General features: G+C 42.5%; 2 protein-coding genes and 1 long non-coding RNA gene across 3 annotated transcripts in view; 1 reads left to right on the top strand and 2 right to left on the bottom strand.

Annotated features, from left to right (window-relative positions):
* NCKAP5L (NCK associated protein 5 like) overlaps positions 1-12,365 on the bottom strand; it is a 58,160-nt gene extending 45,795 nt beyond the window's left edge. The window contains exon 1 of the mRNA XM_010596478.3: positions 12,258-12,365. The gene's annotated coding sequence lies outside the window, so the exon portion shown is untranslated. The remainder of the gene's footprint in view (positions 1-12,257) is intronic.
* BCDIN3D (BCDIN3 domain containing RNA methyltransferase) lies at positions 171-12,529 on the bottom strand. The gene is made up of 2 exons (XM_010596461.3): positions 12,258-12,529; positions 171-8,867 (listed from the first exon to the last, which is right to left on the bottom strand). Exons 1-2 carry the CDS (start codon positions 12,492-12,494, stop codon positions 8,223-8,225), a joined length of 882 nt encoding a protein of 293 aa, XP_010594763.2. The 5' UTR covers positions 12,495-12,529; the 3' UTR covers positions 171-8,222.
* LOC135231209 (uncharacterized) overlaps positions 12,503-16,119 on the top strand; it is a 27,532-nt gene continuing 23,915 nt past the window's right edge. The window contains exon 1 of the long non-coding RNA XR_010321859.1: positions 12,503-12,760. This is a non-coding gene — a long non-coding RNA (uncharacterized LOC135231209). The remainder of the gene's footprint in view (positions 12,761-16,119) is intronic.

Raw genomic sequence — 16,119 nt, 5'->3', positions numbered from 1 at the left:
CTAAGTCAGTTGGCATAATAAAATTAAGAAAACATTCTGTATCCCACTTTGGAGAGTGGTATCTGGGGTCTTAAATGCTAGGAAGCAGCCATCTAAGATGCATCAATTGGTCTCAACCTACCTGGATCAAAGGAGAATGAAGAACACCAAGGACACAAGGCAATTACGAGCCCAAGAGACAGAAAGGGCCACATGAACCAGAGACTACATCATCCTGAGACCAGAAGAACTAGATGGTGCCTGGCTACAACCGATGACTGCCCTGACAGGGAGCACAACAGAGAACCCCTGAGGGAGCAGGAGAGCAGTGGGATGCAGACCCCAAATTCTCACAAGACCAGACTTAATGGTCTGACTGAGACTAGAAGGACCGGTGGTCATGGCCCTCAGACCTTCTGTTGGCCCAGGACAGGAACCATTCCCCAAGCCAACTCTTCAGATATGAATTGGACTGGACAATGGGTTGGAAAGGGATGCTGGTGAGGAGTGAGCTTCTTGGATCAGGTGGACACTTGAGACTATGTTGGCATCTCCTGCCTGGAGGGGAGATGAGAGGGTGGAGGGGGTTAGATGCTGGCGAAATGGACACGAAAAGAGAGAGTGGAGGGAGAGAGCGGACTGTCTCATCAGGGGGAGAGTAATTGGGAGTGTGTAGCAAGGTGTATGTGGGTTTTTGTGTGAGAGACTGACTTGATTTGTAAACTTTCACTTAAAGCACAATAAAAATTAAAAAAAAAAACACAGGTAATCATTCTTCTGGTATTCTCTGCTTTCAGCTAAGATCCATCTGACATCAGCAATGATATCCCTGATTCCATGTCCTCTTCTGAATCTGGCTTGAATTTCTGGCAATTTCCTGTCAATGTACAGCTGCCATGGCTTTTGAATGATCTTCAGCAAAATTTTACTTGCGTATGATATTAATGATATTTTTGGCTAATTTCCAAATTCTGTTGGATCACCTTTCTTTGGAACAGATGCAAATATGGATCTCTTCCAGCTGGTTGGCCAGGTAGCTGTCTTCCATATTTCTTGGCATAGACAAGTCAGTGCTCCCAGCGTTGCATCCGTTTGTTGAAACATCTCAATTGGTATTCCATCAATTCTGGAGACTTGTTTTTCACCAATGCCTTCAGTGGAGCTTGGACTTCTTCCTTCAGTACTATCGGTTCTCGATCATACACTGCCTCCTGAAATGGTTGAATGTTGACCAATTCTTTTTGGTACAGTGACTCTGTGTATTCTTTCCATCTTCTTTTGATGCTTTCTGTGTCACTCAATATTTTCCCCGTAGAATCCTTCAATATTGCAACTCAAGCTTTGAATTTTTTCTTCAGTTCTTTCAGCTTAACGAATGCCAAGCATGTTCTTCCCTTTTGGTTTTCTAACTCCAGGTCTTTGCACATTTCATTACAATATTTTGTCTTCTCAAGGTGTCCTTTCAAATCTTCTGTTCAGCTCTTTTACTTTATCATGTCTTTCTCTCACTTTAGCTACCCTATGTTCAGGAGCAAGTTTCAGAGTCTCTTCTGACATCCACTTTGGTCTTTTCTTTCCTTCCTGTCTTTTTAATGACCTTTTGTTTTCTTTATGTATGCTGTCCTTGATGTCATTCTACAAGTCATCTGGTTTTGTGTCATTAGTGTTCAATGTGTCAAATCTGTTCTTGAGGTGGTGTCTAAATTCAGGTGGGATATACTCAAGGTTATATTTTGGCTCTCATGGACTTGTTTTAATTTTCTTCAGCTACAACTTGAACTTGCATACAAGCAACTGATGGTCTGTTCCACAGCCCCTGGCCTTGTTCAGACTGATGATATTATTCTTTTCCATTGTCTCTTTCCACAGATGTAGTCGATTTGATTCTTATGTATTCCCTCTGGTGAGGTCCACATGTATAAAAAAAAAAAATTTTTTTTTTTTTTTTTTTTATAGTTGCTGTTTATGTTGTTGAAAAAAGGTATTTGCAATGAAGAAGTCGTGGTCTTATGGAATTCTGTCATGCGATCTCTGGCATCGTTTCTATCATCAAGGCCACTGTCTTAGTCATCTAGTGCTGCTGTAACAGAAATACCACAGTGGATGGCTTTAACAAAGAGAAATTTATTCTCTCACTGTCTAGTAGGCTACAAGTCCAAATTCAGATCATTAGCTCCAGGGGATAGTTTTTTCTGTCTGTTGGCTCTGGAGGAAGGTCCTTGTCATCAATCTTCCCTCGTCTGGGAGCATCTCAGCGCAGGAACCTCAAGTCCAAAGGATGCGCTCTGCTCCCATTGCTTTCTTGATGGTATGAGGTCCCCCTGTCTTTGTGCTCTTTTCTCTCTTTTATATCTCAAAAGAGACTGGCTTAAGATGTTATCTAATCTGATAGATCTCATCGATGTAACTGCCATCTTATTACATCACAGTGATATGATTTACAACATATAGGAAAATCACATAAAATAGTGGACAATCACACAATACCGAAAATCATGGCCCAGCTAAGTTAACAAGACATTTTTTGGGGACACAATTCAATCCATGACAGCCATATTTTCCAACTACTGATTCTTCTTGTTTCCAACTTTCTCATTCCAATCATCAGTAATTATCAATTCATCTCTATTGCGTGTTTGATCAATTTCAGACTGCAGTTGGTAAAAATCCTCAGTTTCTTCATGTTTGGAATTAGTAGTTGGTGTGTAAATTTTAATAATATTGGTATTAACTGGTCTTCCTTGTAGGGGTATGGATATTAACTTATCACTAAACAGCATTGTACTTCAGGATAGATCTTGAAATGTTCTTTTTGATGACAAATTTGATGCCATTCCTTTTCACTTTGTTATTTCCTGCATAGTAGACCATATGACTGTCTGATTCAAAATGGCCAGTACCAGTCTATTTCAGCTCACTACTGCCTAGAATATCGATCTTTAGGCGTTCCATTTCATTTTTGATGACTTCCAATTTTCCTAGATTCATACTTTGTACATTCCACATTCTGATTATTAATGGATGTTTGCAGCTATTTCTTCTCATTTTGAGTTGTGCCACCTCATTAATGAAAGTCCCGAAACCTTGACTCCATCCATGTCATTAGGGTCAACTCTACTTTGAGGAGGTAGCTCTTCCCCAGTCGTATTTTGAGTGCCTTCCAATATGAAGGGTTCATCTTCCCTCACTATATTAGACAATGTTCCATTACTATTCATAACAGTGTCACTGGCCAGTTTTTTCAGAAGGAGATCACGAGGTCCTCTTCCTAGTCTGTCTTAGTCTGGAAGTTCTGCTGAAACCTGTCCACCATTGGTGACCCTGTGGGTATTTGAAATACTGGTAGTATAGCTTCCAGCATCACAGCAACATGCAAGCCACCACAGTATGACAAACGGGCCACTCTTAGAGGTTTTGTTACCTTGTATGTGTATATTCATTTTAAAAGCTTAAAAAAATGGGCTCTGACCACTCATATTGTTCTGTACCTTGCTTCTTACACTTATTTTGTAGACCCTTCCATATTAGCATATATAGATCTACCTTTTCTTTTTAATAATTGCATAGTAATTATTTTATGGCTGTACCATATTATGCATATTTCCTACTGATGGGCATGTAGGTTGTTTCTAGCTTTTCACTAGTATCAATAACTGTAGTGGGTAATACTGTACATACATCCTTGCATATTTATGTGAGTGTATCTACAGAATAAATTCCTAGTAGTGCAATTGCTGTGCATGTGCCTTATATATTTTGATAAATATTGACAAATTGCCCTCCAAAACGGTCATGACAATTTACATTCTTGCTAACAGGGTATGAGAATACCTGTTTTCCCCAAATTCTCATCATTGTGGTTTTAAAAAATTTGTGAATTTTGTTCTAAGTGATGAAAATGTTCTTTTATTGTTTTTATTTGTTGTAATTCATTGTTTTTATTTCTTGTTGTAATTAATGAGGAGTAGGATTAAACAGGTTTTCTGGTGAGTATCTAAGGAGTTGTTTGGGACAGGTGCCACTTGGCCTTGTACCCCAGTCTCATCGTAATTGCAGCCCCTATATTAGTTTCCTATTGCCTCCATTAACAAATTACCACAAATTTAGTGGCTGAGAACAACATATTTATTCTCTTACAGTTCTGGAAGTCAAAAATCTAAAATCAAGGTGTTAACAAAGCTGTGTTCCTTCTGGAAGCTTCAGGGGAGAATCCGTTTCCTTGCCTTTTCTAACTTCTAGAAGATGACTGCATTTCTTGGCTTGCAACTCTTTCTCACATGACCCCCATCTCTTGCTTCTGTGACATCTCCTACTGCAGTCAAATCTCCCTCTGCCTTTGTCTTATAGAGACAGTTGTGATTACATTTAGGGCTCATTGGGATAATTGAGGTTCATCTCATCTCAAAATCCGTAACTTAACACATTTTCAAAGTCCCTTTTGCCATCTAAGGTAATAGTCACAGATTGTAGGGATTTGGGGGCCCTTATTCAGCCTACCAGAGTCCCTTATACATCCCCTTGTGCTCCTTGGTAAAGGGTGGTGCAAGAGAGCAACAAACAGGGTCACTTGGTTTTTGTTTCAAATTGTTCCTAAATTAAGAACTGTAGAAAAGTAGATAAATCCAGCTCTGTAACCACTGTGATCCCTGTGATCACATAAACTGACCTCATTTCCATTAGTAACAATCACTCCCTCCCAGCATTGCTTCATTTAAAATGCTCTGTAGAGCTGAAGCTGAACTCCTTAAGACTTCTGAAAAATAAATCATTAGAGATAGTAAGATTCATGTTTTCCTTACAGAACTTTCATCTAACAAGCATAGTTGTGGTCTTGCGCAGCCTGAGCATGATCTATGGCATACTTACAGGGTATAATGACACTTTGTTTTTGTCTAACACTCTATATTCTACAAAATACCTTTATATTCTTTAGCCCATCTGGGTATAAGAAAAGCAAGGTCTTGTTATTTCAGTTGTACAGATGAAAACTGAGGTTCAGAGAGGTCAAAAGACTTAAACAAGGTGGGTATACAATGAGTTACTTGTAGATCTTGATTCCAAATCTGAGGTTTCTTTCTGCTGCTACCATCCCCAGGCCAAATCCCAGAAGGCTGGGAAGGACCCAATTGGTTGTAGGATTTTAGTCCTTTTTTTTTTTTGGAGTTGGCCTTGGCATCCCTGCCTCCTTAGCATGAAACAGATTCAAATCCACTTTCAGGAGGTCCTACCCAAAGGTCAAAGCTAGGAACAGATTGGAAATTTAAGGAATTCAGGGGGAGTTAGGGTGCTGGCAAGTCAAGGGTACACTGTAAGGGTAATCAGGTCTGAGGAAGAATTAAGACTATCTATCTTTGCTGTGGAGCCTGGTGGTGCGGTGGTTAAGAGCTATGGCTGCTAACCAAAAGGTACGCAGTTTGAATCCACCACCTGCTCCTTGGACACTCTATGGAATAGTTCTACTCTGTCCTATAGGGTCGCTATGAGTCAGAATTGACTCAACAGCAGCAGGTTTTTTTTTTTTTTTTTTAATCTCTGCTGTATGTGGCTGCCAGCTCTCAATTTTCCACCACAGCACGAGGCGCGAGCCTGTTTAACTTGTAGTCAGCAGTAGGGGCACAACTCAGGTATTCGACATAGGATTAGGTGACTTCTGTGAGGGGAATTCTAAGAATATCAGAGATTGCTAAGGGTGGACTGGCTGGGCCTTCTGTTCCCAGGCCTGAACACATAATTTGAGGGAGCACAGTAACTCTGAAGTCCATGTTCATACACTACACCTGTTCTCTGGTGTCTCTTCCGAACCTTGACTTCTGTGACATCTCATGACACGGCAGCTAAAGCTGATTATGGAACCATACTGCTTGGGTTTAAAGCCCAGCTCTGCTACTTACTAGATAGGTGCCCCTGGGACACTCAACCTCTCTATGCTTGTTTCCACATCTGCAAGATGGGGATACTAAGAGTACCTACCTCATACGGTTTCCTTTTTTCTGTTTCTAATCAGACCTTTTTTAGTTCCTCTTTTCCCGCTCACTCAATAACTATTCGTGGCCCTCAGACCTAGGACCTGGTACTCTCCTACCATATTCACTTATTTTTGAAATTTAAGTCACTCTCACTCTACATGACTTCCAGATTTTTATATCCAGTCTTGATCTGTTGTCCTCTCCCAAATCACCAATAATCAAGGCTTTGAAATGAACATTTTATCTCAAAGACATGTTTGATAAAACATATCTCAAACTTCCATGCCAAGGGTCAAGGTTACGTCCCTCTCAACTTTCTAACTTTCCTCTATTCTCAGGGTTTCCTGTGCAGTCTTTGCCCAATCACAGATCTTCCTTTTCTTCTCAATAACTGAATTCAGGTGGATATCTCTTTTGTTCATTCATATATTCTTTCAACAAGTAGTTCCTGACTGCGTGCCATGTGTCAGGCATTGAGTCCTGTCGTATGGGGAAAAGAGGCCTGTGAGCAATTATGGTACGTAATTGCTGTAATAGAGGATTCTGTGTAGCCCTCACAAAAATGTAGTGAACAAATGCAAAGTACCAGGGAGTTGGGAAAAATTTTCCCAAAAACGTAAACTTAAGCTGTCTTTTAGGACAAAGAGTTCTACCAGGTTGCAAGGTGGGAGAACTGGAGGAGAGGGAAGGAGCAAAGGGATGGCTTGTACTAAGTCCGAGATATAAAAAGACGTGGCAAGTCTAAGTGGCAGGTGAGAAGTTCAGTGTGGTTGCTACAGGGAAGAGAGGCATGAAGGCCACGTTATGGGATTTAGACCAGTGCTACGTGATAAAACTTTCTCTGATGATGGAAATGTTCTATACCTGCAGAGTTCAATTATAGTAGCCACTAGTCACATATAGGGTCGCTGTAAGTCGGAATTGACTTGACAGAAACAAGTTTGGTTTGTGGAACCCTGGTGGTGCAGTGGTTTAGACCACGACTGCTAACCAAAAAGGCTGGCAGTTCTAATCCACCCACTGCTTCCTGGAAACCCTATGGGGCAGTTCTATTCTGTCCTATAGGGTTGCTATGAGTCGGAACAGCTACTGAACACTTGAACTGTCGCTAGGAAGACTGAGGAACTGAATTTAAACTTTGTTTCATTTTACTTAATTTAAATAGCAAGTGGCTACCAGATTGAAGAACATAGGTTTAGGTACTGGATAAAGGACAGGATTCTAGAGTCTAGAAAGCTACTGAAGATTTTTAAGCATAATACTAACACAATTAGATGTTTGAGAAAGAGAACACTGGCAGGAATGCATAGAATGGAGCAGGTGACTTAACACAGAAACCTCTGGTAGGTGCCAACCAAATGGATGGAATAAGTAGGATTTACATGTTATTGGTAGGATTTACCGGACTTGGTAATCATTTCGGTGTGGGGACTTTAAGTGAGGAAAGACTCAATGGAGGTAGATGTCACCAACTGAGATAGGATTGGGTTGGGAATGAGGGTAATGAATTTAATTTTAGGATAAAGTTCTAACTGAGGTACCTAAGAACTGGGAGTAGTGGTGGTTTGGTGACAGACAGGTGGTGGCTATGTACAAGGTACCCTGGCTGGGAATCAAACCCAAGTCTCCTGCGTGGATAGGATGGATAAAAGCAGAATTTTCTTATCCACCCCAGACTCACAGGGCATTTTCAACCACACTTGTCATTTTTATTACATACTACATATACTTTTATAAATTATAGACAATCCCACTTTATTCATTTCGTTTGTACCAGCTGGATGTTGGGTTAATTATCTAAGTTTTTAAATGTCTTTTAAATGCCAGTCAGTGCATCTTGGAGACTTGACCTGCTAATCTATAAAGATAAGATGCTTTTCCTATTAACCCTTTCCTTTAGCCAGGCCAGTGACTCTTCAAGCAAGTACAGAAAGCTGAGGAAGCCAGGTCAGATTGAAGGATCCAGGGAACTGATACATTCTAAGGCTAGCCTGGTCTTTATAACTAACCCCCAAAAGCAGGCCCTTCCACATCCCAAAACCAGGATTACTTTCTCTAGTCCATCTCAGATAGCTCAGCTCATTGCTCCACGGATCCATTCTCCTCAGGGATTGTCCCAATGGTACTGATTCTTTCAAGTGCATGCCTTGGACATTTTGCCAAAACCTTCTGCCAGGTTTTGAGGCTGCCCAACTGTTAAGGAGTCAAGAAGAGTCCTTAATTCTCAGTGTAAAACCTTTTCAATATCTCTTTTCCTGGTCTTCCCCTCCTCCCATCTCACTGTCTCCAGAATCTTAATCTGTTCCTTTCTTTTCCTTCTTCTATCAATGATTCAGGGATCAGATGAGTCTCTATGGTCTGTTTTGCCTTGAAGAGCAGAAGGCTTCGGTCCCAGCTGGTGTTGCCAAAGCAGCATACTAACTCCATGCCATGGTCCTGAGTCAAGATCTGCACAATCTGATTGGCCATATCACCTCGGATAGCAAGGGAGTGGAAGTGGTCAAAGTTATGGAGGCCCAGCTTTCGCAGACGCCTTGCAGCTGCCCGGTAACATTTCCAGGGCTGTGGCTCCACAAGGAGGTAGCGGCAGAGAGAACAGAGGTGGGCGAGGAACTCCCACAGGCCCTGGTCCCCATGGTTCAGATGAATCCACATGGTTACTGACATGCAGAAGCCAATGTCAAAAATGGAGCGTCCAAACTGGCTTAAGAAAGAGCTCAAGAGAACCTTCCGGGTCCTTTGATTCATGAAGTCCAGAGTAATAAAGGTCAAGGCATCAGGAAAAGGGCATCCTTTTTCAGCTCGCTCCACCAGGACTGGATCTATGTCACAGCAGAGAAGACGAAATTCTCTTGAGGCATCTGAGCAGGTCTCCCCATCACGTAGGAAGAGGAAGTGTTTGTATAGAGCCACACTCAACTCCTAAAGGAATCCAAAAGAGCTTTGTCATTGCAGCTCTCAACCAGTGAATGGAAGAGAAATTTATATCTCTTACCCTCCCATTGAGACAGCCACTGATTCCTGGCTTTATAGGATGTGGAGCTCCTAACCTATACCTAAGAAGGTTAAGTGAAGTTTTTCAAGAGCAGGTTCTCAGCGCCCTCCAGGGGTCACAGGCTATAATGCGTCATCTTTATATCTTCCTGACACCAGTGGTAGATTCTGTTGTATAGTTGAAAGTTATAGCCCAATGGATGCAGCAAAGAGCCTAGAACAGTATTTCCCTGCTTAAGTAATATGCGGGTAAACCCATTACCTTTACTCTTTTTTTTTTTTTCCAGGAGTGGGGGAATCTCAGACCCCAGGAAGGAGAAAAGGGCTACAGATGCATAAACAGTGTTCCTTAACAGGAAGGTGAGGAACACAGCAAGGCACCATCTTATAAAAACCTGCTTCTTGGACCAGAGGTTGGGGAGATCTATATTTCAAAAAGTCCACAGCCAGCCTTTACTTTACAGCTTCAGTTTTACTACCTGTCTTATGCTTCACCAGCCCCTGACACTTATTCTGCTTCTGTACCAGTCATTCCCAAAGTCACTTCTGACCTGCTTCTAGCCAAATCCAATGATTTGTGATTTTCACCATCTTAGTATCTTTTTGGCTCTTAAGTCACTGTCTCCTTTTTCTAACTTTAATTTCTATAACCATTGTAACTACCTCAAATTCGTGCTGTTCTACAGTTTTTTGAAGGCATTTTCCTATTCACTACCTCATTTGCTCTGTGCAGCACTCCTGTGAGGAAAATATTCATGCCTTTTGTGCAGGTGAAGAAAATGTGGTGGGGAACAACCCAGATGTTCAATAATAGTAGCAGGGATAAATAAATATGGTATATTCCTTAAGGTGGAATGCTAAACCAGTTAAAAATAAAGGACTTCAGCTTAGTGCAACAATATGGATGACTCTCACAAATACATAATGCTGGATGAAAAAGCAAGATGCAAAAGAAAATGTATGGCAAGCTTCATATACGTGAAGTTCAAAAACAGGTAAAAGTAAATTATTGTGTTTAGTGAGACAAAAATACTATAGTAAGCTATAAAGGAAATGATAATAAAAGTCAGGAGTTCATGATCAGGAAAAGGCATAAAACGGACTTTTGGGCTACTGCAATGTTTTATTCTTGATCTGGACAGTAGTCATAAAGATGTTTGCTTTATAATTATTCATAAACTGTAGATTTACGCTTTTTGCACTTTTTTGTGTATGCAGCATAATTCACAATAAAACTGTATTTTAAAAATTATGTGACTTGTCCAGTGCCACATGGTTATCACATGACAAGACTCAGGCTACCTGGTGGAACAGTGGTTAAAAGCTTGGCTGCTGACCAAAAGGCCGACAGTTTGAATCTACCAGTCCTACTGTCTCATAGGGTCACTATGAGTTGGAATTGACTCGATGGCAATGGATTTTTTCTTCTATACCTGGCTTCCCAAACTTTCATGGGCATTCAAATCACCTGGGATCTTGTTAAAATAAAGATTCTGATTAGTGGATCTGGAGTGCGTGCTGAGATTCTGTATTTCTAACAAGCTTCCAAGTCACGCCCATGCTGTAGTCCATGAACCGCACTTTGAGTCGCAAGGCACCCTATCACCCTGCTTAATTTTTTCCCATCTCTCCATTTGCACTGTCTCCCCTGTCTCATCTGATCTTGGGTGTGGCCCAACATTTAACTGGTCACTTCACATCAGTCCCTCCTCCACTGTATTTCGTTACCCTCTCCATTTTCAATTCTCCAATCCTAGAGACTTGTGGGCTCAATCCCCCAAGATTCTGATTCAGCAGGCCTAGAGTAATAGCTTTTTAAATTAAAAAAAATTTTTTTTTAATTTAAAAAATCACCCCATAAATTATGCCACATCTATGCAATGAAATATTATAAAGGTGTTAAAAAAGAATGTAGTGATACGACTGATCGCCACATTATTAAATGAAAAGGCAAGGTGCAGAAGAGTGTGCTACTATTTGTAAAACTAAAAGGGGATAGTTACACACACACACAAATGCTTCTAAGGATACCAGATAAATTACAAACAGTAGTTGCTACTGTGGAGAGGAAAAGGAGGGCTTAGGAGCAGGAGAGGAGCTCACTTTTCACTATATACACTTTCGTAATTTGAATTTTTCTTTTATCAAGTGCAAGCATTATTTTTTTTAAGTACAAAATTAAAAAGCTCCTAAATGTACATCTGGGTTTGGGGACCACTGCTTTAGTTAATTGCAACTATGTCCTTGTCTCTCTAATGTGCATCTATATTACTCTCAACCTTAAAATCTGATGGTTTTCTAATGCATTTCATGAAATCCCAAGCCTTAACTCCAGCCACTCTTTTCCAGTGTCTTTCCCTCTGATTTCCTATATATCACAGTAGAAATGTTTGCAGAGGACACCTGAACACCCAGCCATCTGCTCATTCCATCCTTTGAGTCTGCATCCAAAAGTTCCCCTCCCCCTTATCAGCAGTGTCCCTCACGGCCTTCAACCCTCCGCCAAAGTCTCTTCTACCCAAAGGTCATCAACACGGTAAATTCAACTGTCTCCACCTTCTGCCTCCGGTGGTGAGGGCTGTGGAGTGAGGGTACGAATTTTAGACTGCCTGCTCCTTTAGGATATCCCTGAAGCTACAAAGAGGTGTCAGAGACACATTTCGTTATTTTGCATATGGTTTAACTATAATCATTATACAACTGAGAATTCTCTGCAGTTAAGAATATGTGGCAATGCCTCCCTCCTCTACTTCCTCCACCAAGATGCTGTATTTTCCTTCTCGATCCTCTTCACTGAACTTCGTTAACTCATTGCTTTTTTTTTTTTTTAACTCATTGCTTTTTAAATCAATATTAACTTGGCTCCAGGGGGGCGTCCTGCAACGTATGGCACAGATGAGTCTTAATTCCACGCACGATTCTGTTAACCCTGGTTTCTCTCTCCCAGTAAATCCGTCCCAACCTCATGCTCTCCCAACTTGCGGCTCCGAGAGCCTATTCTCCCCAGCCAGGTCGCAGGAAGCCTAGATACGGTGCTCCTCCCTACTTGGGGTTCAGCTGTAAAGTCTGCGAACGCCGGGGCGGAGATGCAGAAATTCGAACGTAGTTGAGAATGACTGCTCCCCAAGATCCCTAAGAGAGATAGTGGTGGGATCCTGGCTTACAGGCGGCAGCAGCATGGGGCCGCTCATCGCTACGCCTTTAAGCTCATTCTGGGAAAGTTTTGATGGGTGTGATGCCACGCCCAATGCCTCAGTGGACATTGAGGCAACCAACTCCTTGGCTCCTCAACCTTGGAACCCAACCCCCATCACTCACCCCGGAATTACACCCCACGTCGAGCCCCAGTATAGGCCTCGTTTCAGGACTCTCGGGAGGGAAGAGTTGTCGAAGCAGCTCCGGGGGCAGGAGGCGGAGCCGCTGCTCTGGAGGGTGGAAGCGGGAGTACTGAGGGAAATTTCCGAAAGGGGCGGCCCCGGGTTCCCGAACGCGCGGTCCCTCCTCCGCCGCGGCCTCTTCACCGCCCCCGGTGGTCTGTTTCGTGCACGCCGCCATGAGCCTGGGCTCCGCCTCTGGGTCCCCGCGGAACCGGAAGCCGGGAACCTGTGGCCGGGCGAGCGCCGTCGCGGCGGCCAGTGCGCGTGCGCTGAATTGCAAAGGCCTTGACGCGGCTTGGTGACGAAACCTGCGGTGGATGGCACAGGCTGGAGTTCGCTGAGCGCTCGCGGTGTGCGCACCCTGCTGAAGCGCGCTGCTTGTGTCATGTTATTGGATCGTCACCACAGCCCCAGGAGGTGCTTAGTAATATCCCCGTTTTACAGGTAAGGAAGCATGCACAGAGAGGTCATGTGATTTGCCCAGGTTTGAAACTCAGGCTACTTGACCCAGAACAAAAAACTTGTCGGGATCTTTGAATTTAATTGTGGGCCACCTCCCTTCCTTTACAGATGCATAGAGTGAAACCCAGAGAGAAATTACTTGTCCAGGGTCAAACAGTGAATCTGTGACAAAAGAACTTGGCAACTGGTTCATCTAGGAAAAGGAGCTACCAGACTTGGGAGTGCCAGGTGAACAGGGGCAATTGTAGACTTGTGAGTGCCTTAAGGGGCAAGGAGTATGCCGTAAGAGTGCTTTCCAGGCGCCAGACATTGTTTTAAGCCCTTTATATGTGCTAACTCACTTATTAAATCCTCTTCTGTGAAGAAAAAACAATCATTTTTTTTTCTGTGAAGAAAAAACATAATCATTATCCCCTTTATATATTGTTGTGTGCCTTTGAGTTGATTCTGACTCACAGCGACCCTATGTGACAGAATAGAACTGCCTCATAGGGCTTCCTAGGCCGAAATCTTTACGAGGGCAGATCACCCGGTGTATTCTCCTACAGAGCTGCTGGTGGGTTTAAACTGGAATCCTTTTGGTTTGCAGCCAGCACTTAGTCATTGTACCACCAGGGCACCTTATCCCTTTTATATAGATGAGGAAATTGAGGCACAGTGAAGTTAGTAACTTGCCCAAGGCCATACAGTTAGTAGTGATAGTACCAGGATTCGAACCCTGGCAGCCTCCTCCAGAAGGTGTGCTTACAACTACCATGTTATTCTCAGCCTTGAATCCCCTATGCCTAGCATAATGCCTGGTGCAGAGTTGCTCAGTAATTGCTTGTTGAATGAACTCAATAGAGGATGCAGGAAAGCAACTAAAGCCAATTCTGTTTTGGGAAAACTAAGATGGAAGGGACAAGGAGCTGAACTGAAACAGACATTGTGGATTGGAGTTAGGCAGGATATGGGCTAAGCCACAGAGAAAAAATAGAGCTGGTAAGGAGGGAGACTGAAGGGTCAGCCTAGCTAGCAGGTTCAAGTCAGAAGCCAGGGTGTCCCAGAATATCCAGCAGGGTCAGCCAGGGTACAGCTCATCTTTAAGGGGCCTCCTGCTCCCATGAGGCTAGCAATTTACTGAACTTCTTCTAAGGGACTGAAGTGCAATCAGGGGTTAAAATGGTCCTGTTCGTTTTCCTTTTGTGCTTTTTCCTGTCCCTTTTCCTCCTCCTCGTCCCATTTCTACCTGATCTGCCATTTCACTAATTATAAGGTTTAGGGACATAAATAAATGACCAAAAGCCACAGTGGAATTCAGTAAATCACAGTACCCTGCACAGCTTCCAGAAAAGGGAGGGAACAGCAGCACTGGCACCATTTCCCTCTCTGGTTTTTGACAGATTTTGGTGAGCTAAAGTGACCGCTTTCTGTCATTAGATGATACTAGTATAAACACTTGACAACTCTTAATTTTCAAGGAGCTAGAATCACCTTGCTTTTGTTAACATGTTTGTTTTAACATAGTATATTTTTGCCACTAAAGAGTTTAATTTCATTGAGGACATGGACATGTTTTTGCGTTTTTGAAACACTGTTCATCAGAAGAAAATCGGCAACAGGTCTGGGTGGTGAGGGGCAGATTCCTCTTGATCATGGGGCTTCTTAAGAAGCAAAGATAGAGATAATCCAGGTAATGCCACTGATGACCTGAGATGCCCACTCTGGTGACTTTTCTGGTGGCGCAGTGGTTAAACTGATTGACTGCTAACAGAAAGGTTGGCAGTTTGAAACCACCAGTGGCTCCGCAGGAGAGTGATGTGGCAGTCGGCCTCCGTAGAGATTTATAACCTGGGAAACTCTATGGGGTCGCTTTGAGTTGGAATTAGTGGGTTTTTTGTTGGTGACTGTCATGGATTGAATTGTGTCCCCCCAAAATATGTGTCAACTTGGTTAGGCCATGATTTCCAGTATTGTGTGGTTGTCTTCCATTTTGTGATTTTCCTATGTATTATCATAATCTCTGCCTGTGGTTAAAGAGGATTAGGGTGAGATGTAACACCCTTGCTCAGGTCAAATCCCTGATCCATTGTAAAGGGAGTTGCCCTGGGGTATAGCCTGTACCACCTTTTATCTTACAAGAGATAAAAGGGAAGGGAAGTAAGCAGAGAGTGGAGGACCTCATAGCACCAAGAAAGAAGCACCGGGAGCAGAGCACTTCCTTTGGACCCAGGGTTCCTGCTTAGAGAAGCTTGTACTCCAGGGAAAGATTGATGACAAGGACTTTCCTCCAGAGGCAACAGAGAAAGCCTTCCCCTAGAGCTGACACCCTGAATTTGGACTCCTAGCCTACTAGACTGTGAGAGAATAAATTTCTCTTTGTTGAAGCTATCCATTTGTGGTATTTCTGTTATAGCTGCACTAGATGACCAAGACAGTGACTTTTCTAACCTGTGTCCATTTTTCAGAGCCTGATCAGTCCAGATGGCCTGACAATACCCAGCTTCTAGGCCTGTAGCAAAATACCCAGCCCTAGCACCATGAATAGCTGTAGCAGCACCTAAGAGTGCCCTCTGCACTGTGATCGGCCAGGTTTTGTGGAGTCTGACACACAATTGAGAGGAGGGAGCTCTTTAAAGAAAAAAAAAACCCAAAGTAGAAGTGCAATGATAGGTACAAAAGTGAATACTTATTTAGACTGAGAAAATAAATCACAACAAATCACAAATTTTAAAAAGCTGACAAGTACCACAACCATCACAAAAAAACCCCATAATAGTTTGATTAATTAACTGCCAGTTACACCTGAATATTACTTTTCCCTGTCTTTTTGGCTGCATTCTCTTTGATTGCTTCTTCATATGACAACTATTTGATATTTTACACAGAGAGGCTAGAAAAGTAGTTCAGTCTTTTCTTAGCATGATGGATCAATTTGGTCTTTTATTATTTGATAGTTTAGAAAAGGTTCTTTCAGTTTCACAACTTGTTATTGGTAATGTCATATAAGTTTTTGGGTTTGCTGTCAAATTAGAGAAAAACCTTGACCAAGTTTCCTTTATCTATAAGCTGGAGAATATCAGAACATTTTAAATTTTCTTGTGCAGAAACTAATCTTACCACACTTAAGTGGCTTTTTAAGGAGCAGAGTACAACTTAGGATCAGGAAGCATGAGGCAAAGTCTCCCTTCTTCAGTGCAGGTCAGCTCTCTCAGCTCCTCTAGACTGTACAGCCCTCTTCTTGGCCCTGCCATTTGTTGCTGCCAGCTCTGTCCCTAAGCCCCGTTTGGGCCTGTCACTGTTTTCAGTGTTTATAGCCCTTGACCCATGTTATAGCTCTTTTAGGAGGTTCTTTGCTTCCT

The sequence above is a fragment of the Loxodonta africana genome, chromosome 4 (assembly GCF_030014295.1).
Source record: "Loxodonta africana isolate mLoxAfr1 chromosome 4, mLoxAfr1.hap2, whole genome shotgun sequence".
Lineage (NCBI taxonomy): Eukaryota > Metazoa > Chordata > Mammalia > Proboscidea > Elephantidae > Loxodonta > Loxodonta africana.
The sequence above is the reverse complement of the archived record's forward strand: the minus strand, read 5'-3'. Positions and strand labels throughout refer to the sequence as shown.